Source organism: Heptranchias perlo, chromosome 21 (genome assembly GCF_035084215.1).
Source record: "Heptranchias perlo isolate sHepPer1 chromosome 21, sHepPer1.hap1, whole genome shotgun sequence".
NCBI classification, from domain to species: domain Eukaryota; kingdom Metazoa; phylum Chordata; class Chondrichthyes; order Hexanchiformes; family Hexanchidae; genus Heptranchias; species Heptranchias perlo.
The window spans coordinates 2,197,165-2,224,337 of record NC_090345.1 but is presented as its reverse complement, the minus strand read 5'-3'; the positions used below and the strand labels follow the sequence as shown (position 1 = coordinate 2,224,337).

General features: G+C 49.6%; 1 protein-coding gene across 1 annotated transcript; it reads right to left on the bottom strand.

Annotated features, from left to right (window-relative positions):
- Positions 1–16,704: 16,704 nt before the first annotated feature.
- Positions 16,705–25,592, bottom strand: LOC137340370 (calcium homeostasis modulator protein 3-like). The gene is made up of 2 exons (XM_068002789.1): positions 25,038–25,592; positions 16,705–17,166 (listed from the first exon to the last, which is right to left on the bottom strand). Exons 1-2 carry the CDS (start codon positions 25,590–25,592, stop codon positions 16,705–16,707), a joined length of 1,017 nt encoding a protein of 338 aa, XP_067858890.1.
- Between the last annotated feature and the right edge of the window lie 1,581 nt (positions 25,593–27,173).

Sequence of the window (27,173 nt, the reverse complement as noted above, 5' to 3'; positions counted from 1 at the left end):
CCATGTGTGAGTTTCGGCTGAGATACATCAAGCTGCCGACAGCCACTGCCGAGGTTTAACACGCGAAGAACAACCAGATCAGGCAGCCAGAGCTCGAGACACCGCTCTGCAGCCTTTGGGGAGAGGAGTGAGGGAATGGGAACTTTATCCTCACAAAGCAGAACAGTCTGAGGCTCCAGGTTCCCTCAGCTGACCAGCTCTCAGGGTCTGTACACGAAAGGAAATCAGTCTGATGTGGACTCAACAACAACTTACATACATGTCACAACAACCACACATACACAGACATGCACATACATGTACAGACACAGGCACACGCACACATGCATATACATAGACACGTGCACACATGCACATGCACAGGCACACAAACACACACAGGCACACACGCACATACACAGACACACGCACGCTTACACAGGCACACACATGTGCACACAGGCACACGTACACATGCACATACACGGACATGCGTATCCACAGATACACATATACACAGACACATGCGCACATATCCAGACACACGCACATACATATACAGACACACAAACACACAGACATTGACATCGATACATGCACACACATTCATGCATATGCGGACTTGCAAGCACATGTGCACGCATTCACACAGAATTCCGTTTGCACGTACACGCATAAAAATGCATTCACGAGGACACACAACGCACACATGCACATAAGCACAAATGTACACACATGTAAGCGTACACTCACTCACACAGACACACACACACAAAACACACACTCACTAGATTAATGGGACTCTCTTTAATCCATGTCTGTTTAAATTCTTTTAGTCAAACATAATGAGAAAACAGTTCACATCCTAAAGCCTCCTTCAGAAAAGAAAGTCACAGATTTCTTCACAACAAATTGTAGTGGTTTTCCAGGGATCAGTCCGTACTGTCTGTGAGGAACGAGAAACGACAGTGAAAGCACAGCACAACCCCTGCTCACTGATGGAACGTGGGTTTTTCTAGTCGATGTAAACAGTTGGATTAACATCAGTAGAGATAAGGGGTATTTCCAATAGATATTACGGACGAACACAGTCCAGTGTTGAGAACAGACATTTATCCAGAACCAGTGACACAGCGAGAATTAAGCAGGTTTGGAATCTGTGCTCAGATGCTGAATGCAAGTGTTGGTTTTGGACAGTGGACCCGTGAATGGCTCTGTTACTGGACTCTTTCAAAGAACATAGGAAATAGGAGCAGGAGTAGGCCATCCGGCCCCTCGAGCCTGCTCCACCATTCAATCAGATCATGGCTGATCTTCTCTCCTCGTGCCTCTCTGATGTTCTCTGTCTCAGTATAGCTCCACTCACCACAAGTAAACAGTCTCTAAAACCAATGTATTTCTGATTCAATCCTGAGGAAGAATGCATCAAATTACAAGAGGATATTAATCAACTTCCAGAATTGGTGTGCAATTGGTGAATGAATTTCAATATAAATAAGTGTGAGGTGTTACATTTTGGTAGGAAGAATAAGGAGGCCAGATACTGCTTGGATAATAAGAGTCTAAACGGGGTAGAGGAGCAGAGGGATCTGGGGGTACAGACACACAAATCACTAAAAGTAGCAACACAGGTTAATAAGACCATAAAAAGGCAAACCAAGCACTGGGATTCATCTCTAGAGGGATAAAATTGAAAAGCAGAGAGGTTATGCTAAAGTAGTGGACAGGGGAATGTCAATGGATGTTATTTATATGGACTTCCAGAAGGCATTTGATAAGGTCCCACATAAAAGACTGTTAGCTAAGATAGAAGCCCATGGAATCGAGGGAAAAGTACGGACTTGGATCGGAAGTTGGCTGAGCGAAAGGTGACAGAGAGTCGGGATAATGGGAAGGTACTCACATTGGCAGGATGTGACTAGTGGAGTCCCGCTGGGATCTGTCTTGGGGCCTCAATTATTCACAATATTTATTAACGACTTAGATGAAGGCATATAAAGTCTCATATCTAAGTTTGCCGATGACACAAAGATTGGTGGCATTGTAAGCAGTGTAGATGAAAACATAAAATTACAAAGCGATATTGATAGATTAGGTGAATGGGCAAAACTGTGGCAAATGGAATTCAATGTAGACAAATGTGAGGTCATCCACTTTGGATCAAAAAAGGATAGAACAGGGTACTTTCTAAATGGTAAAAAGTTAAAAACAGTGGATGTCCAAAGGGACTTAGGGGTTCAGGTACATAGATTGTTGAAGTGTCATGAACAGGTGCAGATAATAATCAATAAGGCTAATGGAATGCTGGCCTTTATATCTAGAGGACTGGAGTACAAGGGGGCAGAAGTTATGCTGCAGCTATACAAAACCCTGGTTAGACCGCACCTGGAGTACTGTGAGCAGTTCTGGGCACCGCACCTTCGGAAGGACATATTGGCCTTGGAGGGAGTGCAGCGTAGGTTTACTAGAATGATACCTGGACTTCAAGGGTTAAGTTACGAGGAGAGATTACACAAATTGGGGTTGTATTCTCTAGAGATTAGAAGGTTAAGGGGTGATCTGATCGAAGTTCATAAGATATTAAGGGGAACAGATAGGGTGGATAGAGAGAAACTATTTCCGCTGGTTGGGGATTTTAGGAGTGGGGGCACAGTCTAAAAATTAGAGTCAGACCTTTCAGGAGTGAGATTAGAAAACATTTCTACACACAAAGGGTGGTAGAAGTTTGGAACTCTCTTCCGCAAATGGCAATTGATACTAGCTCAATTGCTAAATTTAAATCTGAGGTAGATAGCTTTTTGGCAACCAAAGGTATTAAGGGATATGGGCCAAAGGTATTAAGGCATATGGAGTTAGATCACAGATCAGCCGTGATCTTATCAAATGGCGGAGCAGGCACGAGGGGCTGAATGGCCTACTCCTGTTCCTATATTCCTATGTTCCTATGAATAGAACCTTGGTTAGACTACACTAGGAGTATTGTGAACAGTTGTGGTCCCCATATTATAAAAAAGGATATAGAGGCACTGAGAAGGAGCAAAAAAGATTTAAAAGGTTGATAATACCAGAACTGAGAGTTTATTAATATCAGAAAAGACTCAACATGCTGGGGCTCTTTTCTCTAGATGTAGAAAAGATGTTTCCACTTGTGGGGGAGTCCAAAACTAGGGACCATCAATATAAGATAATCACAAATAAATCCAATAGGGAATTCAGGAGAAACTTCTTTACACAGAGAGTGGTGAGAATGTGGAACTCACTACCACAAGGAGTAGTTGAGGCAAATAGTGTAGATACATTTAAGGGGAAGCTGAATAAACACATGAGGGAGAAAGGAATAGAAGGATATGCTGATAGGGTGAGATGAAGTAAGGTGGGAGGAGGCTCATGTGGAGCATAAACACCGGCACAGACCAGATGGGCTGAACGGCCTGTCCTTGAAAGGGATTCAAACGATTGGTGTTAAAGATGAACATAAGAACTAGGAGCAGGAGTAGGCCATCCGGCCCCTCGAGCCTGGTCCACCATTCAACAAGACCATTGCTGATCTTCTACCTCAACGCCATTTTCCTGCACCATCCCCACATCCCTTGATGCCTTTAATATCCAGAAATCTATTGATCTCTGTTTTGAATGGACTCAATGACTGAGCCTCCACAGCCCTCTGGGGGAGAGAATTCCAATGATTCACCACCCTCTGAGTGAAGAAATTTCTCCTCTTCTCAGTCCTAAATGGCCTACCCTTTATTCTGAGACTGTGACCCCTGGTTCTAGACTCCCCAGCCAGGGGAAACATCCTCCCTGCATCTACCCTGTCACGTTCTGTAAGAATTTTGTATGTTTCAATGAGATCAACTCTCATTCTTCTAAACTCTAGAGAATACAGACCTAGTCTACTCAATCTCTCCTCATACGACAATCCCACCATCCCAGGAATCAGTCTGGTGAACCTTCGTTGCACTCCCTCTACGGCAAGTATATCCTTTCTTAGGTAAGGAGACCAAAATTGTACACAATACTCTAGGTGCGGTCTCACCAAGGCCCTATATAATTGCAGTAAGACATCTTAGGAAACGAAGGGGTATAAATTTGCCTTGGGCACTAGCCAATCGGCGACAGCTAATCGGCGACAGCCAATCGGCACTAGCGAATCAGCGACAGCCAATCGGCGACAGCCAATTGGCACTAGCGACTTGGTGACAGCCAATCGGCACGAGTGAATCGGTGACAGCCAATTGGCGACGGCGAATCAGCCGCCCGTTTTGCATTCCCAACGATTTTCTTACTCATTGACTTCAATGGGCCAGGTGGGAAACGGACGGCCGATTGGCTATCGCCGATTGGCCATCGCCGATTGGCTATCGCCGATTGGCCATTGCCGATTGGCCATCACCTGTTATATACGACCCCCACCATGACCAATTTGAAACCTGAAGCTTCCCAAAGGCAGATAATGGGAGGAAGGTTTGGATTTGAGATCATAGTGTGGCCAATCATGGAGGAGACATGAGGATGAGAGAAGGGAGCTGTTGTCTCAGTTGTTGGCTGAATGCTGTTTGAATTTGAATATATTTGAATGTAATTACGAGGTTTGCAAAGACAAGGTCAAGTCCTGTCTCAAAATTTCCATATGATTTAAAATGATCTTTCACAATGGTTGTGATTTTGTTGATGATTCTCTTCTGTTTTCATCCTTTAAAGAAATGGTGTCCTGGGGATACAGTCAGACATAGGTCGCTATCTCTGGTTGGACATATTCCAGGAGTTTTCCATTCAATCCCCACTCCTCCCATTCAATCCCCACTCTTCCCATTCAATCCCCACTCTTCCCATTCAATCCCCACTCTTCCCATTCAATCCCCACTCCTCCCATTCAATCCCCACTCCTCCCATTCAATCCCCACTCCTCCCATTCAATCCCCACTCTTCCCATTCAATCTCCACTCCTCCCATTCAATCCCCACTCCTCCCATTCAATCCCCACTCTTCCCATTCAATCTCCACTCCTCCCATTCAATCCCCACTCCTCCCATTCAATCTCCACTCCTCCCATTCAATCCCCACTCTTCCCATTCAATCCCCACTCCTCCCATTCAATCCCCACTCCTCCCATTCAATCCCCACTCTTCCCATTCAATCCCCACTCCTCCCATTTAAACTCCTATCCCATATATACTCTAACCTATCATGGAACTTTTAAAAATTAATTCTCGGGATGTGGGTGTCTCTGGCAAGGCCAACATTTATTGCCTGTCCCTAGTTGCCCTCAGAAGGTGGTGGTGGGCACTTTTCTGTTACAACTGAGGGTCTTGCTCGGCCACTTCAGAGGGCAGTTAAGAGTCAACCACGTTGATGTGGGACTGGAGTCACATATAGGACCAGACCGGGTAAGGACGGCAGGTTTCCTTCCCTAAAGGACATTAGTGAACCAGTTAGGTTTTTACAACAATCCAACAGTTTCATGGTCACTTTTACTGACACTGTACTGAAGGTGTGATCTGCCCAGGGCCTGGCTCAGTTTGATCACCACCTCCTCTGATTTGTGCTCTACTGTTTGAATCTGTAGTTCAACATCCTAGTGGTTTTGTTGACTGTTGCTCTGTTTTGGTTGGACAGATTGAGCGTTGAGTCTAAGACTCCAAGGTCTCTTTTGACTTCATTCTGAGATATTTCAACATCATAAATGGAGTGCATGTGTGACTTATTCTTCCTGCCTGCTGTACTTTATACTTACCTGCAGAAAATTCCATCTCCTATTGTTCTGCCCACTCACATATTTTGTTTGGCTCATTCTCTAGTTTCTGGGCTGCCTCCTCCAATTCCACTGCCCCTCTGAGTTTGGTTATCATCTGCAAATTTCAACAATTTGCATCAGGTTTCCTGGAACCAAGTCATGGATGTAAACTACAGAGTGTACTAGTCGCGGGATCGAGCCTGGAGATATACTCCTCCCATTAAACACGTACTCCTCCCATTAAACACGTACTCCTCCCATTGAACACGTACTCCTCCCATTAAACACGTACTCCTCCCATTAAACACGTACTCATCCCATTAAACACATACTCCACACATGAAACACGTACTCCACACATGAAACACGTACTCCTCCCATTGAACACGCACTCCTCCCATTAAACACGCACGTCTCCCATTGAACACGCACGCCTCCCATTAAACACGCACTCCTCCCATTAAACACGCACGTCTCCCATTGAACACGCACGCCTCCCATTAAACACGTACTCCACACATGAAACACGTACTTCTCCCTTTGAACACGCACTCCTCCCATTAAACACGCACGTCTCCCATTGAACACACACTCCTCCCATTAAACACGTACTCCTCCCATTAAACACGCACGTCTCCCATTGAACACGCACTCCTCCCATTAAACACGCACGTCTCCCATTGAACACGCACGCATCCCATTAAACACGCACTCCTCCCATTAAACACGCACGTCTCCCATTGAACACGCACGCCTCCCATTAAACACGCACTCCTCCCATTAAACACGCACGTCTCCCATTGAACACGCACGCCTCCCATTAAACACGTACTCCACACATGAAACACGTACTCCTCCCATTGAACACGCACTCCTCCCATTAAACACGCACGTCTCCCATTGAACACGCACGCCTCCCATTAAACACGCACTCCTCCCATTAAACACGCACGTCTCCCATTGAACACACACTCCTCCCATTAAACACGTACTCCTCCCATTAAACACGTACTCCTCCCATTGAACACACACTCCTCCCATTGAACACGCACTCCTCCCATTAAACACGTACTCCTCCCATTAAACACGTACTCCTCCCATTGAACACGCACTCCTCCCATTAAACACGTACTCCTCCCATTAAACACGTACTCCTCCCATTGAACACGCACTCCTCCCATTAAACACGTACTCCTCCCATTGAACACGCACTCCTCCCATTAAACACACACTCCTCCCATTGAACACGCACTCCTCCCATTGAACACGCACTCCTCCCATTAAACACGTACTCCTCCCATTAAACACGTACTCCTCCCATTAAACACGTACTCCTCCCATTAAACACGTACTCCTCCCATTAAACACGTACTCCTCCCATTGAACACGCACTCCTCCCATTAAACACGTACTCCTCCCATTAAACACGTACACCTCCCATTGAACACGCACTCCTCCCATTAAACACGCACTCCTCCCATTAAACACACACTCCTCCCATTAAACACACACGCCTCCCATTGAACACATACTCCTCCCATTAAACACGTACTCCTCCCATTGAACACGCACTCCTCCCATTAAACACGTACTCCTCCCATTAAACACGTACTCCTCCCATTGAACACGCACTCCTCCCATTAAACACGTACTCCTCCCATTAAACACGTACTCCTCCCATTGAACACGCACTCCTCCCATTAAACACGTACTCCTCCCATTAAACACGTACTCCTCCCATTGAACACGCACTCCTCCCATTAAACACGTACTCCTCCCATTAAACACGTACTCCTCCCATTGAACACGCACTCCTCCCATTAAACACGCACTCCTCCCATTAAACACGCACTCCTCCCATTGAACACGCACTCCTCCCATTAAACACGTACTCCTCCCATTAAACACGTACTCCTCCCATTAAACACGTACTCCTCCCATTGAACACGCACTCCTCCCATTAAACACGTACTCCTCCCATTAAACACACACTCCTCCCAATGAACACACACTCCTCCCATTAAACACGTACTCCTCCCATTAAACACGTACTCCTCCCATTGAACACGCGCTCCTCCCATTGAACACAAACTCCTCCCATTAAACACGTACTCCTCCCATTAAACACACACTCCTCCCATTGAACACAAACTCCTCCATTAACCACGTACTCCTCCCATTAAACACACACTCCTCCCATTGAACACGCACTCCTCCCATTGAACACGCACTCCTCCCATTAAACACGTACTCCTCCCATTAAACACGTACTCCTCCCATTAAACACGTACTCCTCCCATTAAACACGTACTCCTCCCATTAAACACGTACTCCTCCCATTGAACACGCACTCCTCCCATTAAACACGTACTCCTCCCATTAAACACGTACACCTCCCATTGAACACGCACTCCTCCCATTAAACACGCACTCCTCCCATTAAACACACACTCCTCCCATTAAACACACACGCCTCCCATTGAACACATACTCCTCCCATTAAACACGTACTCCTCCCATTGAACACGCACTCCTCCCATTAAACACGTACTCCTCCCATTAAACACGTACTCCTCCCATTGAACACGCACTCCTCCCATTAAACACGTACTCCTCCCATTAAACACGTACTCCTCCCATTGAACACGCACTCCTCCCATTAAACACGTACTCCTCCCATTAAACACGTACTCCTCCCATTGAACACGCACTCCTCCCATTAAACACGTACTCCTCCCATTAAACACGTACTCCTCCCATTGAACACGCACTCCTCCCATTAAACACGCACTCCTCCCATTAAACACGCACTCCTCCCATTGAACACGCACTCCTCCCATTAAACACGTACTCCTCCCATTAAACACGTACTCCTCCCATTAAACACGTACTCCTCCCATTGAACACGCACTCCTCCCATTAAACACGTACTCCTCCCATTAAACACACACTCCTCCCAATGAACACACACTCCTCCCATTAAACACGTACTCCTCCCATTAAACACGTACTCCTCCCATTGAACACGCGCTCCTCCCATTGAACACAAACTCCTCCCATTAAACACGTACTCCTCCCATTAAACACACACTCCTCCCATTGAACACAAACTCCTCCATTAACCACGTACTCCTCCCATTAAACACACACCCCTCCCATTAAACACACACTCCTCCCATTAAACACGTACTCCTCCCATTAAACACGTACTCCTCCCAATGAACACACACTCCTCCCATTAAAGACGTACACCTACCATTAAACACGTACTCCTCCCATTGAACACACCCTCCTCCCATTAAATACGTACTCCTCCCATTAAACACGTACTCCTCCCATTGAACACACCCTCCTCCCATTAAATACGTACTCCTCCCATTAAACACGTACTCCTCCCATTAAACACGTACTCCTCCCATTAAACACACACTCCTCCCATTAAACACGTACTCCTCCCATTAAACACGTACTCCTCCCATTAAACACGTACTCCTCCCAATGAACACACACTCCTCCCATTAAACACGTACTCCTCCCATTAAACACGTACTCCTCCCATTAAACACGTACTCCTCCCAATGAACACACACTCCTCCCATTAAACACGTACTCCTCCCATTAAACACGTACTCCTCCCATTAAACACGTACTCCTCCCATTAAACACACACTCCTCCCATTAAACACGTACTCCTCCCATTAAACACGTACTCCTCCCATTAAACACGTACTCCTCCCAATGAACACACACTCCTCCCATTAAACACGTACTCCTCCCATTAAACACGTACTCCTCCCATTAAACACGTACTCTTCCCATTAAACACGTACTCCTCCCAATGAACACACACTCCTCCCATTAAAGACGTACACCTACCATTAAACACGTACTCCTCCCATTGAACACACACTCCTCCCATTAAACACGTACTCCTCCCATTAAACACGTACTCCTCCCAATGAACACACACTCCTCCCATTAAAGACGTACACCTACCATTAAACACGTACTCCTCCCATTGAACACACCCTCCTCCCATTAAACACGTACTCCTCCCATTAAACACGTACTCCTCCCATTGAACACACCCTCCTCCCATTAAATACGTACTCCTCCCATTAAACACGTACTCCTCCCATTAAACACGTACTCCTCCCATTAAACACACACTCCTCCCATTAAACACGTACTCCTCCCATTAAACACGTACTCCTCCCATTAAACACGTACTCCTCCCAATGAACACACACTCCTCCCATTAAACACGTACTCCTCCCATTAAACACGTACTCCTCCCATTAAACACGTACTCTTCCCAATGAACACACACTCCTCCCATTAAACACTCACTCCTCCCATTAAACACACACTCCTCCCATTGAATACGTACTCCTCCCATTAAATACGTACTCCTCCCATTAAACACGTACTCCTCCCATTAAACACGTACTCCTCCCATTAAACACGTACTCTTCCCAATGAACACACACTCCTCCCATTAAACACTCACTCGTCCCATTAAACACACACTCCTCCCATTGAATACGTACTCCTCCCATTAAACACGTACTCCTCCCATTAAATACGTACTCCTCCCATTAAACACGTACTCCTCCCATTAAACACACACTCCTCCCATTAAACACGTACTCCTCCCATTAAACACACACTCCTCCCATTAAACACGTACTCCTCCCATTAAACACACACTCCTCCCATTAAACACACACTCCTCCCATTAAATACGTACTCCTCCCATTAAACACGTACTCCTCCTATTAAACACGTACTCCTCCCATTAAACACACACTCCTCCCATTAAACACGTACTCCTCCCATTAAACACACACTCCTCCCATTAAACACGTACTCCTCCCATTAAACACGTACTCCTCCCATTAAACACGTACTCCTCCCAATGAACACACACTCCTCCCATTAAACACGTACTCCTCCCATTAAACACGTACTCCTCCCATTAAACACACACTCCTCCCATTGAATACGTACTCCTCCCATTAAACACACACTCCTCCCATTAAACACGTACTCCTCCCATTAAACACGTACTCCTCCCAATGAACACACACCCCTCCCATTAAACACGCACTCCTCCCATTGAACACGCACTCCTCCCATTAAACACACACTCCTCCCATTAAACACGTACTCCTCCCATTAAACACGTACTCCTCCCATTAAACACACACTCCTCCCATTAAACACGTACTCCTCCCATTAAACACGTACTCCTCCCATTAAACACACACTCCTCCCATTAAACACACACTCCTCCCATTAAATACGTACTCCTCCCATTAAACACGTACTCCTCCTATTAAACACGTACTCCTCCCATTAAACACGTACTCCTCCCATTAAACACGTACTCTTCCCAATGAACACACACTCCTCCCATTAAACACGTACTCCTCCCATTAAACACGTACTCCTCCCATTAAACACGTACTCCTCCCATTGAACACATACTCCTCCTGTTAAACACATACTCCTCCCATTAAACACGTACTCCTCCCATTAAACACATACTCCTCCTGTTAAACACATACTCCTCCCATTGAACACATACTCCTCCTGTTAAACACATACTCCTCCCATTAAACACGTACTCCTCCCATTAAACACACACTCCTCCTGTTAAACACATACTCCTCCCATTGAACACATACTCCTCCCATTAAACACGTACTCCTCCCATTAAACACATACTCCTCCTGTTAAACACACACTCCTCCCATTGAACACATACTCCTCCCATTAAACACACACTTCTCCCATTAAACACGTACTCCTCCTGTTAAACACACACTCCTCCCATTAAACACACACTCCTCCCATTGAACACGTACTCCTCCCATTAAATATCCAATCTTCTCGTGCAATATCCACTCCTTCCTTTGAATACCCATTCCCTCCCCACTAAATCCTCACTCCCATTGAATCATTGAATGGCAAGAAAGAAAAAACTTGCATTTATATAGCACTTCTCAAGGGAGATGGGGATCGGGCGGGAAAGTGGAGTTGAGGTCAAAGATCAGCCATGACCTGATTGAATGGGGACCAGGCTCGAGGGGCCGTGTGGCCTACTCCTGCTCCTATTTCATATATTCTTATGTTCTTAAATCCCAAAGCGTGTCAGAGCCAATGAAGTATTTTTGAAGCATGATAACTGTTGTAATCTCGGGAATCGCATCAGCTAATTATTGCGCACAGCAAGATCCCATAAACAGCAATGAAATAATGACCAGGTTTAGTGATGTTGGCTGAGGGATAAATATTGACTAGAAGAATTCCATTGTTCCTCTCTGAATAATGATCTTTTATCACCACCTGAGAAGGCAGGTAGGTGTTGATTTAATGTCTCATCAGAAAGACGGCATCTCCGACAGTGCAGTGCTCCCTCAGTACTGCACTGGAGTGTCAGCCTGGATTATGTGGTCAAATCCCTGGAGTGCTGTCTTTCGGATGAGACGTTAAACCGAGGCCCCTCTGCCCTCTTAGGTGAACGTCAAAGAGCCTATGGCCACTATTTCGAAGAAGAGCAGGGGAGTTCTCCCCGGTGTCCTGGGGCCAATATTTATCCCTCAACCAACACCACTAAACAGATTATCTGGTCATTATCACATGTCCTGCTCCAGCAAAGTCTGGCCCAATATGGGAAAAGTTAAGTGAGAATTGGATAGACATTTGAGGCAGTGGGCGATCGAGAGGGATTAATTTTTGCAAACAATGGATGCAGTCATTTCCAGCCCTGTTCTCTCCGCTGTCGCTCGGTGCCTTTCTGAAGGAGGGTCATCGACACATCAACAGATGGGGTGGAAATAGTTCCATTTGTGAAGCCATTTCATTCTTCGATGATGAAATGTGTGATTTCAGGAGGAGCTTTATTCATCACACATTTGATAAACGCCTGGAGCCTGACTCACTTGTACTGAACGCAATGTCACCTTTGCATGAGCCAGAGGGTGAGACTTGCACGGTGATACCCTGAGTCATTCTAGCACAGACCAGATGGGCCGAATGGCCTGTTTCTGTGTTGTAAATTCTTAGTAATTCAATTGTACAAGACTAATAGGCCAGTGAACAAGATACAGTGACCTTCACCTGCTTGCATATTGTTGATGTTGGAAAGCTTTCAATAGATATTGAGTGTACAAGTGTAAATATGCAAAGAGCAGGCAAACAGGTCCGGGCCACCTGCACTCACAAAAACAGCAAGGGGCTGACTCAAGAACTCAGACACATCGGAACACGAGGAGGCCATTCAGCCCCTCAAGCCTGTTCTACCATTCAATCAGATCATGGCTGATCTGTACCTCAATCCCATTTACCCGCCTTTGCTCCATATCCCTCGATACCCTCACCCAACAAAAATCCACAGCCTTTTGGGGGAGAGAGTTCCCGATTGGGGACCTCCACTGTCCGAGTGCTCAGGTGCAAAGATTCCAAGCGAGCAAAACTACAGAATGGGATGTTGATGCAAAAAGGAGGGGCAGAGAACAGTGATGTGCATTTAAAGTGAACACAACTGAAGACAGACTTGTGAGGCGGAGACTTTTCCGACACACACACAAGACCAGATGTGGAACAAACACCCAGCAGAACCGGGCAGTGCCGAGCTGATTCACCCGTCTGAGATGGAACTGCATCAATGGAGTAAATGGGTGGGAATTGGGTTTATTTGGTAACTGGGACAGGTCCAGACTGAGATAATCACACCCTTCATGGGTTACCACGGGTCCTGTGCTGCTGGACAGGAATGAGAGAGGTAATGTTGCCTGTGGAGAGGGGCAAGCCGGGGTTGAATAGTGGAGATGAATGAATGGATATTATAGAGTTTCAATTTATTACCTTTTGAGGATCAAGGATTGTTTCTACAGAACTTTCCAACAGCAGATTAAATGGGTGGGAAGAGTCCATGATGTTATAAGCTGGATGGCCCAGTGGTGAAGGATAGAATACTCGAGCCTGGTCTTCAGTTGCTTCCAAGCCTTTATTCACAGAAATCAACATTACCCACTCCACACCCTAAATAAGCTCTCCTATAAATGGATACAAGAGAGACCCCACTTGATATGAATCATCTGAATACAATTAACACTAATTGATATAAATCACATGGATACAATTAACTCATGATAGGGGAGAGTGTACATGGGGTGTGGGAGGAGATTAAATGGGTGGGGAGAGTCTATGATAGGGAAGAGTGTACAGGGTTTGTGGAAGGATGGAGATGATGACCTCTTCATCCCACATGGATTTTATATTCTCAGTGGAAGGACAGTATTCAATGACAACAACTTCATACAGTTCTGTTAATTTAGGAAATCATTCCAAGGCACTTCATTGATGCATAAGGAAACACACCAGTGAGTCACAGAAGGAGAGATTAGGAGGGGTGACCAAAGACTTAGTCAGAGAGGGTCCTAAATGAGGAGAAGGAGGTGTAGAGGTAGAGGGATCTAGGGGGGGAGTTCCAGAGCACGGCTGAAGAGACAATCTCTAATGGGGAAGCAAAGGGAGGGGATTGGGCAAGAGGCAAGTCTGAGTTCTGGTTGGAGGGGGTTGGAGGGGGTTGGAGGGAGTTGGAGGGGGTTGGAGAACTCGAGGAGGTTACAGAGACCCTGAGGGCGAGGATATGGAAGAATTTAAAGCCAAGGTCAAGATTTTAAAACCTGAGGCGGTGGAGAACTGGGAGCCAAAGTTGGTCAGAAAGGGCAGGAATGATGGGCCAGTGTAAGAGCAATAAAGTCTGGAGAGGAGAAAGGCATGATTGAGGGTTTCAGGAGAGGGGCTGAGGTGGGGTAGAGGTGGGTGATATTACAGAGGGGGAAGTATACGGTCTTTGTGATGGACAATATATGGGGTTGGTGACTCTGTTTGGAGAATCCTGAAGTCGCAAACAGTCTGTGACAGTAGCAAGGAAGCAGAATTTGTGGGGCAGAAACCATGGGTTAGATACAGAGTAAAGCTCCCTCCACACTGTCCCATCAAACACTCCCAGGGCAGGTACAGCACGGGTTAGATACAGAGTAAAGCTCCCTCTACACTGTCCCATCAAACACTCCCAGGGGCAGGTACAGCACGGGTTAGATACAGAGTAAAGCTCCCTCTACACTGTCCCATCAAACACTCCCAGGGCAGGTACAGCACGGGTTAGATACAGAGTAAAGCTCCCTCTACACTGTCCCATCAAACACTCCCAGGGCAGGTATAGGGTTAGATACAGAGTAAAGCTCCCTCTACACTGTCCCATCAAACACTCCCAGGGAGTGATCACATTCTACCACTTTCCTCCCACTGAGAAAACTTTATTACGAAAGAATTTTCTTTTCATAATGTTGTGTACAGAAAACAGAGATCTTGGAGTTTGATACAATTCATCGATGAAATGTGACCTTTTCATTGTGAACGTCAATGCTGCCTTTCCACCAACACCCAGAAAAGATCAGCCAGAGGAATTTGGGTTAAAGGTGAGGTGTGACCCTATTAAAGGTGAAGTGTCGTCTTATCACACTAACAATACAGATTCAATATGTGATTAACTCAGCTCAAACTGCCCTGCCCGTTCCAGGATGGTCCCAATCACTCACTCCATACAAGGCCAGTGACGTCAGCCCTCTCTCCCTCTCTCTATATTTATCTCTCTCCCGCTCTCTTTCTCTCTCCCTCTCTCTCTGACTGCTCTCCCCTTTTACTGCCCCATGTCGCTCTCAAAATTCCCAGACTCAGAGTGTAGTTCACTCACTGTTAATGCATGTTTTCATTCTTGAGGTGTGACTTTAGTCCATGCTGGGGAAATGTTTGTGAGTAAGAGACCAAGAGATAGAAAGAGAGAAACAGGGAGAGAAGGAGAGAAGGAGAGACCGGCATAAAAAGAGAGACAGAGGGAGAGAGAAAGAGACACGGAGGGAGAGACAGAGAGAAAGGGACTTGGGAGGTTAAATGGCTGGGTTGAGTCCATATCTTGGGCTGTGATTTTACACCATTCTGGGGAAATGTTTGTGAGAATGAGACCGAGATAAAAAAAGAAAAACAGAGAGAGAAGGAGAGAGACAGAGAGAGAGACAGAGAGAGAAGGAGAGAGACAGAGAGAGAGAAGGAGAGAGACAGAGAGAGAGACAGAGAGAAGGAGAGAGACAGAGAGAGAGACAGAGAGAGAAGGAGAGAGACAGAGAGAGAAGGAGAGAGACAGAGAGAGAGACAGAGAGAGAAGGAGAGAGACAGAGAAGGAGAGAGACAGAGAAGGAGAGAGACAGAGAAGGAGAGAGACAGAGAGAGAGACAGAGAGAGAAGGAGAGAGACAGAGAGAAGGAGAGAGACAGAGAGAGAGACAGAGAGAAGGAGAGAGATAGAGAGAAGGAGAGAGATAGAGAGAGAAGGAGAGAGACAGAGAGAGAGAAGGAGAGAGACAGACAGAGAGACAGAGAGAGAGACAGAGATGGAAAGAGACAGAGAGAGGAGAGAGACAGAGAGAGAGACAGAGAGAAGGAGAGAGACAGGGAGAGAAGGAGAGAGACAGAGACAGAGACAGAGATAGAGAGAGAAGAGAGAAGAGAGAGACAGAGAGAGAGAGAAGGAGAGAGAGAGACAGAGAGAGAAGGAGAGAGACAGAGAGAGAGACAGAAAAAGAGACAGAGACCCAAAAAGACAGAGAGACTTTTTCTCCCTGTCTCCCTCTCTCCCTTGTCTCTCCAGTACAGGAAAGTGACCGGTACAGGAGATTGACCGCTACTGGAGAGTGACCGGTACTGGAGATTGACCGCTACTGGAGATTGACCGCTACTGGAGAGTGACCGGTACTGGAGAGTGACCGGTACTGGAGAGTGACCAATACCAGAGTGTAACCGCTGCTAGAAGATATCCGTCACCCCTGGAACTGTCCCCTTTAGCGAGAGTTGGCGCTGTTCAGGAAGGAGAGAAAAGTACAGAACACCAGCGCCCCGTGGTCCAGGTACGAGTGGACGCTCCTACACGGCCGTCTGTTTGGCGCTGGCCGATGGCAGCACTGTTGGCCGGTGGGTGGACGGGCTATCCCAGGTTATGGAGGTGTAACCACTAACTCGCTGCAGGCTGACGGCGCTGATATTCAGCGGAGGCTTCGTATCAAACCATTTCTTCAGGAGGTTGTTGAGTTGCTCCTTGTCGGTGATGCCGTGAAGCTGGTCTGCCTCCTCCCCCGCCACACGGCCCAGACCCGGGTGGTACGTCTTGAACTCGCTCTGCATGCTGTCAAAGAACTGGATGACACACTGCTGGGCAAATCCTCTTGCGTGGTCGCAGCACGTCTCATCAAAGATCTTCTGTTCAATGTCGATGTAGTTGCTCCAGTACCTGGTCTGCAGGAAGGTGACGTGTTTGGAGCACGGCTTGAGGGAACGAGCAAGGAAGGCAGCCAAGATCAACAGGAGGAGGATGGTCCATCCCAGTGCCTGAGGAGAGCCAATAAACACCATTCAACAAACAGCCATTGGAAAACCAAAGTGAAGGGCCGATATCATTGGATCAGTTTTGATGAAGAAGGACCTCTTGACCCATTTGGCCTATTTGGCCTCACCCCATCCCTACCATCACCCCATCCCTACCATCTCCCCATACCCTCCATCACCCCATCCCTACCATCTCCCCATACCCTCCATCACCCCATCCCTACCATCTCGCCGTTCCCTACCATCTCCCCATCCCTACCATCACCCCATCCCTACCATCACCCCATACCTACCATCTCCCCATCCCTACCATCACCCCATCCCTACCATCACCCCATCCCTACCATCATCCCATCCCTACCATCACCCCATCCCTACCATCACCCCATCCCCCTACCATCACCCCATCCCCACCATCTCCCCATCCTGACCATCACCCCATTCCCACCATCTCCCCATCCCGACCATCAACCCATCCCTACCATCTCCCCATCCCTACCATCTCCCCATCCCTACCATCTCCCCATCCCTACCATCACCCCATCCCTACCATCTCCCCATCCCTACCATCTCCCCATCCCTACCATCTCCCCATCCCTACCATCACCCCATCCCTACCATCACCCCATCCCTACCATCTCCCCATCCCTACCATCACCCCATCCCTACCATCTCCCCATCCCTACCATCTCCCCATCCCTACCATCTCCCCATCCCCCTACCATCAACCCATCCCTACCATCATCCCATCCCTACCATCACCCCACCCCACCATCACCCCACCCCACCATCTCCCCATCCCTACCATCTCCCCATCCCCCTACCATCAACCCATCCCTACCATCATCCCATCCCTACCATCACCCCACCCCACCATCTCCCCATCCCTACCATCACCCCATCCCTACCATCACCCCATCCCTACCATCTCCCCATCCCTACCATCTCCCCATCCCTACCATCTCCCCATCCCTACCATCTCCCCATCCCTACCATCTCCCCATCCCCCTACCATCAACCCATCCCTACCATCATCCCATCCCTACCATCACCCCACCCCACCATCTCCCCATCCCTACCATCTCCCCATCCCCCTACCATCAACCCATCCCTACCATCATCCCATCCCTACCATCACCCCACCCCACCATCTCCCCATCCCTACCATCTCCCCATCCCTACCATCTCCCCATCCCCCTACCATCAACCCATCCCTACCATCTCCCCATCCCTACCATCTCCCCATCCCCCTACCATCAACCCATCCCTACCATCTCCCCATCCCTACCATCTCGCCATCCCTACCATCACCCCATCCCTACCATCTCCCCATCCCTACCATCACCCCATCCCTACCATCTCCCCATCCCTACCATCTCCCCATCCCGACCATCACCCCATCCCTACCATCTCCCCATCCCTACCATCACCCCATCCCTACCATCTCCCCATCCCTACCATCTCCCCATCCCTACCATCACCCCATCCCCCTACCATCACCCCATCCCTACCATCTCCCCATCCCTACCATCACCCCATCCCTACCATCTCCCCATCCCTACCATCTCCCCATCCCGACCATCACCCCATCCCGACCATCTCCCCATCCCTACCATCTAACCATCCCTACCATCTCCCCATCCCTACCATCTCCCCATCCCTACCATCTCCCCATCCCCCTACCATCAACCCATCCCTACCATCTCCCCATCCCTACCATCACCCCATCCCCCTACCATCACCCCATCCCCACCATCTCCCCATCCCGACCATCACCCCATCCCTACCATCTCCCCATCCCTACCATCTCCCCATCCCTACCATCACCCCATCCCTACCATCTCCCCATCCCTACCATCTCCCCATCCCTACCATCTCCCCATCCCGACCATCTCCCCATCCCTACCATCTAACCATCCCTACCATCTCCCCATCCCTACCATCTCCCCATCCCTACCATCTCCCCATCCCTACCATCTCCCCATTCCTACCATCACCCCATCCCCCTACCATCACCCCATCCCTACCATCTAACCATCCCTACCATCTAACCATCCCTACCATCTCCCCATCCCTACCATCTCCCCATTCCTACCATCTCTCCATCCCTACCATCTCCCCATCCCTACCATCTCCCCATCCCTACCATCTCCCCATCCCTACCATCTCCCCATCCCTACCATCACCCCATCCCTACCATCTCCCCATCCCTACCATCTCCCCATCCCTACCATCACCCCATCCCTACCATCTCCCCATTCCTACCATCTCCCCATCCCTACCATCTCCCCATCCCCACCATCACCCCATCCCTACCATCAACCCAACCCTACCATCTCCCCATCCCGACCATCTCCCCATTCCTACCATCTCCCCATCCCGACCATCTCCCCATTCCTACCATCTCCCCATTACACCATCAGCTGTTTGATAAATAATCCCAGCGTCCTGCGCCCTCGTTCGACTCTGTTCTAGTTTTGCATCACTCTCTGTGTAAAGAAATATCTCCTGGCCTCTGTCCCAGGTTTGCCTGTCACACCCTGACCCTGTGCCCTCTTGCCTTGCTGCCCTGGTGGTCTATGATAGTTTTGTTTCCTATCCCAATCCCGTTAAAATATTGTCATAGGAACATAGGAACAAGAGGAGGCCATTCAGCCCCTCGAGCCTGTTCCGCCATTCAATTAGATCATGGCTGATCTGTATCTTAACTCCATTTACCCGCCTTGGTTCCATATCCCTTAATCCCCTCACCCAACAAAAATCGATCAATCACAGTTTTGACATTTTCAATTGACCCCCAGCCTCAACAGCTTTTTGGGGGAGAGAGTTCCAGATTTCCACTCCCCTTTGTGTGAAGAAGTGCTTCCTGAAATCACCCCTGAACGGCCTGGCTCTAATTTTAAGGTTCTGCCTTTGTCCCATTCTGAGTTGCCTGATGGGCCCTGGTTTTATTGCAGGTTTTCATCAAGGGTGAAAAGGGCAGGATAGGTCAATGGATGAGTGACTTCATTTTGGCCTTTATAAGGCTATGGATTGGAGGATTCCAGGAAGACTGAGGGAGGGGAGGCTGAGGGAGGGAAGGCTGAGGGAGTGGAGACTAAGTGAGGGGAGACTGAGGGAGGGGGTCTGAGAGAGGGGAGACTGAGGGAGGGGAGACTGAGGGAGGGGAGACTGAGGGAGGGGGTCTGAGGGAGAGGAGACTGAGGGAGAGGAGACTGAGGGAGGGGAGACTGAGGGAGGGGAGACTGAGGGAGGGGGACAGAGGGAGAGGAGATTGAGGAAGGGGAGACTGAGGAAGGGGAGACTGAGGAAGGGGAGATTGAGAGAGAGGAGAATGAGAGAAGGGGAGACTGAGGGAGGGGAGACTGAAGGAGGGGTGACTGAGGAAGGGGACACTGAGGGAGGGGACACTGAGGGAGGGGACACTGAGGGAGGGGAGACTGAAGGAGGGGGAGACTGAGGGAGGGGAGACTGAGGGAGGGGACACTGAGGGAGGGGACACTGAGGGAGGGGAGACTGAGGGAGGGGAGACTGAGGGAGGGGAGACTGAGGGAGAGGAGACTGAAGGAGGGTACACTGAGGGAGGGGGAGACTGAGGAAGGGGACACTGAGGGAGGGGAGACTGAGGGAGGGGAGACTGAGGGAGGGGAGACTGAGGGAGGGGGAGACTGAAGGAGGGGACACTGAGGGAGGGGGAGACTGAAGGAGGGGAGACTGAAGGAGGGGAGACTGAAGGAGGGGAGACTGAAGGAGGGGACTCTGAGGGAGGGGACACTGAGGGAGGGGAGACTGAAGGAGGGGACTCTGAGGGAGGGGACACTGAGGGAGGGGACACTGAGGGAGGGGAGACTGAGGGAGGGGGAGACTGAAGGAGGAGACACTGAGGGAGGGGGAGACTGAAGGAGGGGAGACTGAAGGAGGGGACTCTGAGGGAGGGGACACTGAGGGAGGGGAGACTGAGGGAGGAGAGGAGCTCCACAGGTTTGAGGTCCTGGGAAAGAATGAGTCAGAGTAGGAGATGGAGTGCTGGGTCTGGATTTCAACATGGAGGATGCAGGGAGGAGGGAGAGTGTGTTGGACGGTAGGATTTGGAGTTGAGGAGGAATGAGAGAGGAATCTTCACAGTCGGAATAATAAAACAAAGAGACAAGAAAGGTGTTGGTTAGAGAGGGATGGATTAGCTGTCAGACAGGTTACACCTCACATCAAAAATAACCTGTGGAAATGAAATTCACACTTAGAGCTTTTACCACACGGAGTGTCCACGTCACGAGACCAGAAAACCTCCCACAATATTCCATTAACAGCACGTTGCCGCTGTAAGACAGCTCATGGTTAACGAGCTGCCGTGCTCAGCCCTCCGACATCACTCCAGCTCTCACCCGACATTTAACAGCCTAAAGCTGGGTAGTTCAGAGGGTCAGACAATGACCTTTCACCCCTTCGATTTGGGTTTACACCCAGACCGGACAGAGAGGCTGAAGATCTCCTTTCTCTAATAGGGACTCGGTGCTGAGCTAGGCGGACACTGCCCCTTCCCCAAACCAAACTACTGAGAGATCCAACCAGGGAGAGCCTCTGACTTATGTGCAGTCACACTCTCTCCCCACAGGGACACACAAACTTATCTAAATCCAGAGAACTTAGACCCAAATTGTTGGATGGGACAGTGTAGAGGGAGCTTTACTCTGTATCTAACCCTGTACCTGCCCTGGGAGTGTTTGATGGGACAGTGTAGAGGGAGCTTTACTCTGTATCTAACCCTGTACCTGCCCTGGGAGTGTTTGATGGGACAGTGTAGAGGGAGCTTTACTCTGTATCTAACCTGTGCTGTACCTGCCCTGGGAGTGTTTGATGGGACAGTGTAGAGGGAGCTTTACTCTGTGTCTAACCCGTGCTGTACCTGCCCTGGGAGTGTTTGATGGGACAGTGCAGAGGGAGCTTTACCCTGTATCTAACCCTGTACCTGCCCTGGGAGTGTTTGATGGGACAGTGTAGAGGGAGCTTTACTCTGTATCTAACCCGTGCTGTACCTGCCCTGGGAGTGTTTGATGGGACAGTGTAGAGGGAGCTTTACTCTGTATCTAACCCGTGCTGTACCTGCCCTGGGAGTGTTTGATGGGACAGTGTAGAGGGAGCTTTACTCTGTATCTAACCCGTGCTGTACCTGCCCTGGGAGTGTTTGATGGGGCAGTGTAGAGGGAGCTTTACTCTGTATCTAACCCTGTACCTGCCCTGGGAGTGTTTGATGGGACAGTGTAGAGGGAGCTTTACTCTGTATCTAACCTGTGCTGTACCTGCCCTGGGAGTGTTTGATGGGACAGTGTAGAGGGAGCTTTACTCTGTATCTAACCCGTGCTGTACCTGCCCTGGGAGTGTTTGATGGGACAGTGCAGAGGGAGCTTTACCCTGTATCTAACCCTGTACCTGCCCTGGGAGTGTTGGAATGTGATAAAATGGACGGGGAATGAATTGCTGGTATATTTGGATGGGGAGAAGTGAATTCCCTTTTTTTACCCATCCTCCTACACTGAGAGAGAGATCAGGGCCTCATGACAAGAAGCATTTCCTGCGATTGAAACGGTGGGGGGTATTTTAACCCCCCGCATCCAGCGGAACCCGAGCGGGTTGTTAAAATCAAGGTTGAGAATTACTGACCGACGCCTCACTCTGTTCCCACTGTAAGAACATTCATTCCATGACAATTATACCCAGCGCGTCTGAGCAGGCAGCAAGGACAGCTGGCTAAAACCAATGGGGTCCTTCTTTAAATATGCATATTAAGGTCCGATGATGTCATCGGGCCCCGATTGCTATTTTAACCGTGGGCCGGAGTGGGGAAACGGATGTGTCTTTTGGGCCAGGTGAAAAGAAAGAACCTGCATTTCTATATCACCTTTCACAACCTCAGGACATCCCAAAGGACTTTACAGCCAGTGAAGTATTTTTGAAGTGTGGTCACTGTTGTAATGTAGGAAACGCAGCAGCCAATTTGCGCACAGCAAGATCCCACAAACAGCAATGTGATAATGACCAGATAATCTGTTTTAGTGACGTTGGTTGAGAATAAATATTGGCCCCAAGACATCAGGGAGAACTCCCCTGCTTTTCTAATAGTGGCGGTGGGATCTTTTATGTCCATCTGAGAGGGCAGACGGGGCCTCGGTTTAACGTCTCAATTGAAAGACAGCACCTCCAACAGTGCAGCGCTCCCTCAGTACTGACCCTCCGACAGTGCAGCACTCCCTCAGTACTGACCCTCCGACAGTGCAGCACTCCCTCAGTACTGACCCTCCAACAGTACAGCACTCCCTCAGTACTGACCCTCCGACAGTGCGGCGATCCCTCAGTACTGACCCTCCGACAGTGCAGCACTCCCTCAGTACTGACCATCCAACAGTGCAGCGCTCCCTCAGTACTGCCCCTCCGACAGTGCAGCACTCCCTCAGTACTGACCATCCGACAGTGCAGCACTCCCTCAGTACTGACCATCCGACAGTGCAGCACTCCCTCAGTACTGACCCTCTGACAGTGCAGCACTCCCTCAGTACTGACCCTCCGACAGTGCAGCACTCCCTCAGTACTGCCCCTCCGACAGTGCAGCGCTCCCTCAGTACTGACCCTCTGACAGTGCAGCACTCCCTCAGTACTGACCCTCCGACAGTGCAGCGCTCCCTCAGTACTGACCCTCTGACAGTGCAGCGCTCCCTCAGTACTGACCCTCTGACAGTGCAGCGCTCCCTCAGTACTGACCCTCCGACAGTGCAGCACTCCCTCAGTACTGACCCTCCGACAGTGCAGCGCTCCCTCAGTACTGACCCTCCGACAGTGCAGCACTCCCTCAGTACTGACCCTCCGACAGTGCAGCGCTCCCTCAGTACTGACCCTCCGACAGTGCAGCGTTCCCTCAGTACTGACCCTCCAACAGTGCAGCGCTCCCTCAGTACTGCACTGGGAGTGTCGGCCTGGATTATGGGGATCAAGTCTCTGGAGTGGAGACTTGAACCCACGACCTCCTGACTCAGAGGTGAGAGTGCGGACACTGAACCACGGCTGACCCCGGCCGGGGCGGGTGGTCGAGGTGCTAAAATTGGCCTCAGTTCCCCCAAGCCTGTGCTGGGGAGGGGGTGGGGAACATCCGCCAGGGTCGCTGCTCCTGATCACTACCCAGTGTGGGCACGCTGGTTGGAGTCAGGACGGGTCTCTGGTTGAATGGGCCGTTCACACTCACTGCCTGGGCTCACCCAGGGCATGAATGGTCACCAGGTGCCCGTTGGAGCCCAGAGCCCAGCAGCAGTCAGTGGGGGAAGGGGCAAAGAGTATCGTAGAACCATACAGCACAGAAGGAGGCCATTCGGCCCATCGTGCCTGTGTCGGCTCTTTGAAAGAGCTATCCAATTAGTCCCACTCCCCTGCTCTTTCCCCACAGCCCTGCAAATTTTTTCCCTTCAAGTATTTATCTAATTCCCTTTTGAAAGTTATTATTGAATCTGCTTCCACTGCCCTTCAGGCAGTGAATTCCAGATCAGAACAACTCGCTGCGTAAAAAAAATTCTCCTCATTTCCCCTCTGGTTCTTTTGCCAATTACCTTAAATCTGTGTCCTCTGGTTACCGACCCTCCTGCCACTGGAAACAGTTTCACCTTATTTACTCTGTCAAAACCCTTCATGATTTTGAACACCTCGATCAAATCTCCCCTTAACCTTCTCTGCTCTCAGGAGAACAATCCCAGCTTCTCCAGTCTACCCATGTAACTGAAGTCCCTCATCCCTGGGACCATTCCAGTAAATAATTTCTGCACCCTCTCTAAGGCCTTGACATCCTTCCTAAAGTGCAGTGGGAATAAAGGGGGAGCGTGGGGGGTGGGCGTTACCTGGGAGACGGAGCGCAGGTACCTTATCACGGCCTTCTTGGGGAAGGTGAGGTTGTGGTGCAGGAGGTCGGCTGGGAGGTCCTTGCAGGGAACCTTGGACAGGACGGTGAGCAGGTCTACGCCGGGCGAGGCGTTCACGTCCACAAAGCGGCCAGGGTCCAGGGAGGTGCTGAAGGCACAGACGACACACTTGCCGTCCAGCAGGGTGACGATGACCCAGACAAGGGGGGCAATGGCGGCCCTTTGGACCACTGAGAGGAACATGTAGCGGAGCAGCAAGGGGTCCTTGGTCCTCCCACCCTCGGGACGTTTCCACTCCTCCAGCATCAGCAGCGAGTGCTTGTTGACGATGACCCCGCAGAGGAAGAGGATGGTGGGCGGCAGGAGCATCACCCCGATCCCGTACACCATGTTGTAGACCGGCAAACACGGGCAGGTGAAGTGGAAGGAGCTGTAGGTCCGGATACTGGCCAGGGCAAGGATACCACAAATCCCGTTCATCATCGACTCCGAGTTAGACTGGAAGTAACGGAAGATGGTGACAAAGCGATCCATGGCGGCAGGAGATGGGGGTGTTCGTGAGAGCGGAGTCAGGAGATGGGGGTGTTCGTGAGAGCGGAGTCAGGAGATGGGGGTGTTCGTGAGAGTCCCGGAGTCAGGAGGAAGAGTCGAACCATCCACGGAGGCTGCACATCAGCTGAGATTTCAGCTGCTTTACAAAACTCCCGCCCACCCCCCCAACTCTGTCTCAGGATTCGTTGAGCTCGCACATCGGCCATCCAATTGGGAGAAGAGCTGTCACTCAGCAATGGGCGGGTGTAAAGCAGCAGGTGTGAACACGGACTCATCCTGTCCACAAGGTGGATCTGCTGGACCGGGAGTTGTATTAAAGGGGCACTCTGATTTCAGCATGAATTCACCAGACCTTTTTATATCTGTGAGCAGACACACTGCACGGTGTCACAGTGTCACAGTATCTCAGTGTCGCAGTGTCGCAGTGTCACAGTGTCACAGTATCTCAGTGTCGCAGTGTCACAGTGTCACAGTATCTCAGTGTCGCAGTGTCACAGTGTCACGGTATCTCAGTGTCACGGTGTCACAGTGTCACGGTATCTCAGTGTCACGGTATCTCAGTGTCACGGTATCTCAGTGTCACGGTGTCACAGTGTCACGGTGTCACAGTGTCACAGTATCTCAGTGTCACAGTATCTCAGTGTCACAGTGTCGCAGTGTCACAGTGTCACGGTATCTCAGTGTCACGGTGTCACAGTGTCACGGTATCTCAGTGTCACAGTGTCACAGTATCTCAGTGTCACAGTATCTCAGTGTCACAGTGTCACAGTATCTCAGTGTCACGGTATCTCAGTGTCACGGTATCTCAGTGTCACGGTATCTCAGTGTCACGGTGTCTCAGTGTCACGGTGTCGCAGTGTCACGGTGTCGCAGTGTCACGGTGTCACAGTATCTCAGTGTCACGGTATCTCAGTGTCACGGTATCTCAGTGTCACGGTATCTCAGTGTCACGGTGTCACAGTATCTCAGTGTCACGGTATCTCAGTGTCACGGTGTCACAGTGTCACAGTGTCACAGTATCTCAGTGTCACAGTGTCACAGTATCTCAGTGTCACAGTGTCACAGTATCGCAGTGTCACAGTATCGCAGTGTCACGGTATCGCAGTATCGCAGTGTCACAGTATCACAGTGTCCCAGTGTCACAGTATCGCAGTGTCACAGTGTCACAGTATCTCAGTGTCACGGTATCGCAGTGTCACAGTATCGCAGTATCTCAGTGTCACAGTATCGCAGTGTCGTGGTGTCGCAGTGTCACAGTATCGCAGTGTCGCAGTGTCACAGTATCGCAGTGTCACGGTATCGCTGTGTCGCAGTGTGACGGTATCGCTGTGTCGCAGTGTCACAGTATCGCAGTGTCGCAGTGTCACAGTATCGCAGTGTCGCAGTGTCACAGTATCGCAGTGTCACAGTGTCGCAGTGTCACAGTGTCGCAGTGTCACAGTGTCGCAGTGTCACAGTATCGCAGTGTCACAGTATCGCAGTGTCACAGTATCGCAGTGTCACAGTGTCACAGTATCGCAGTGTCGCAGTGTCGCAGTGTCACAGTATCGCAGTGTCACAGTG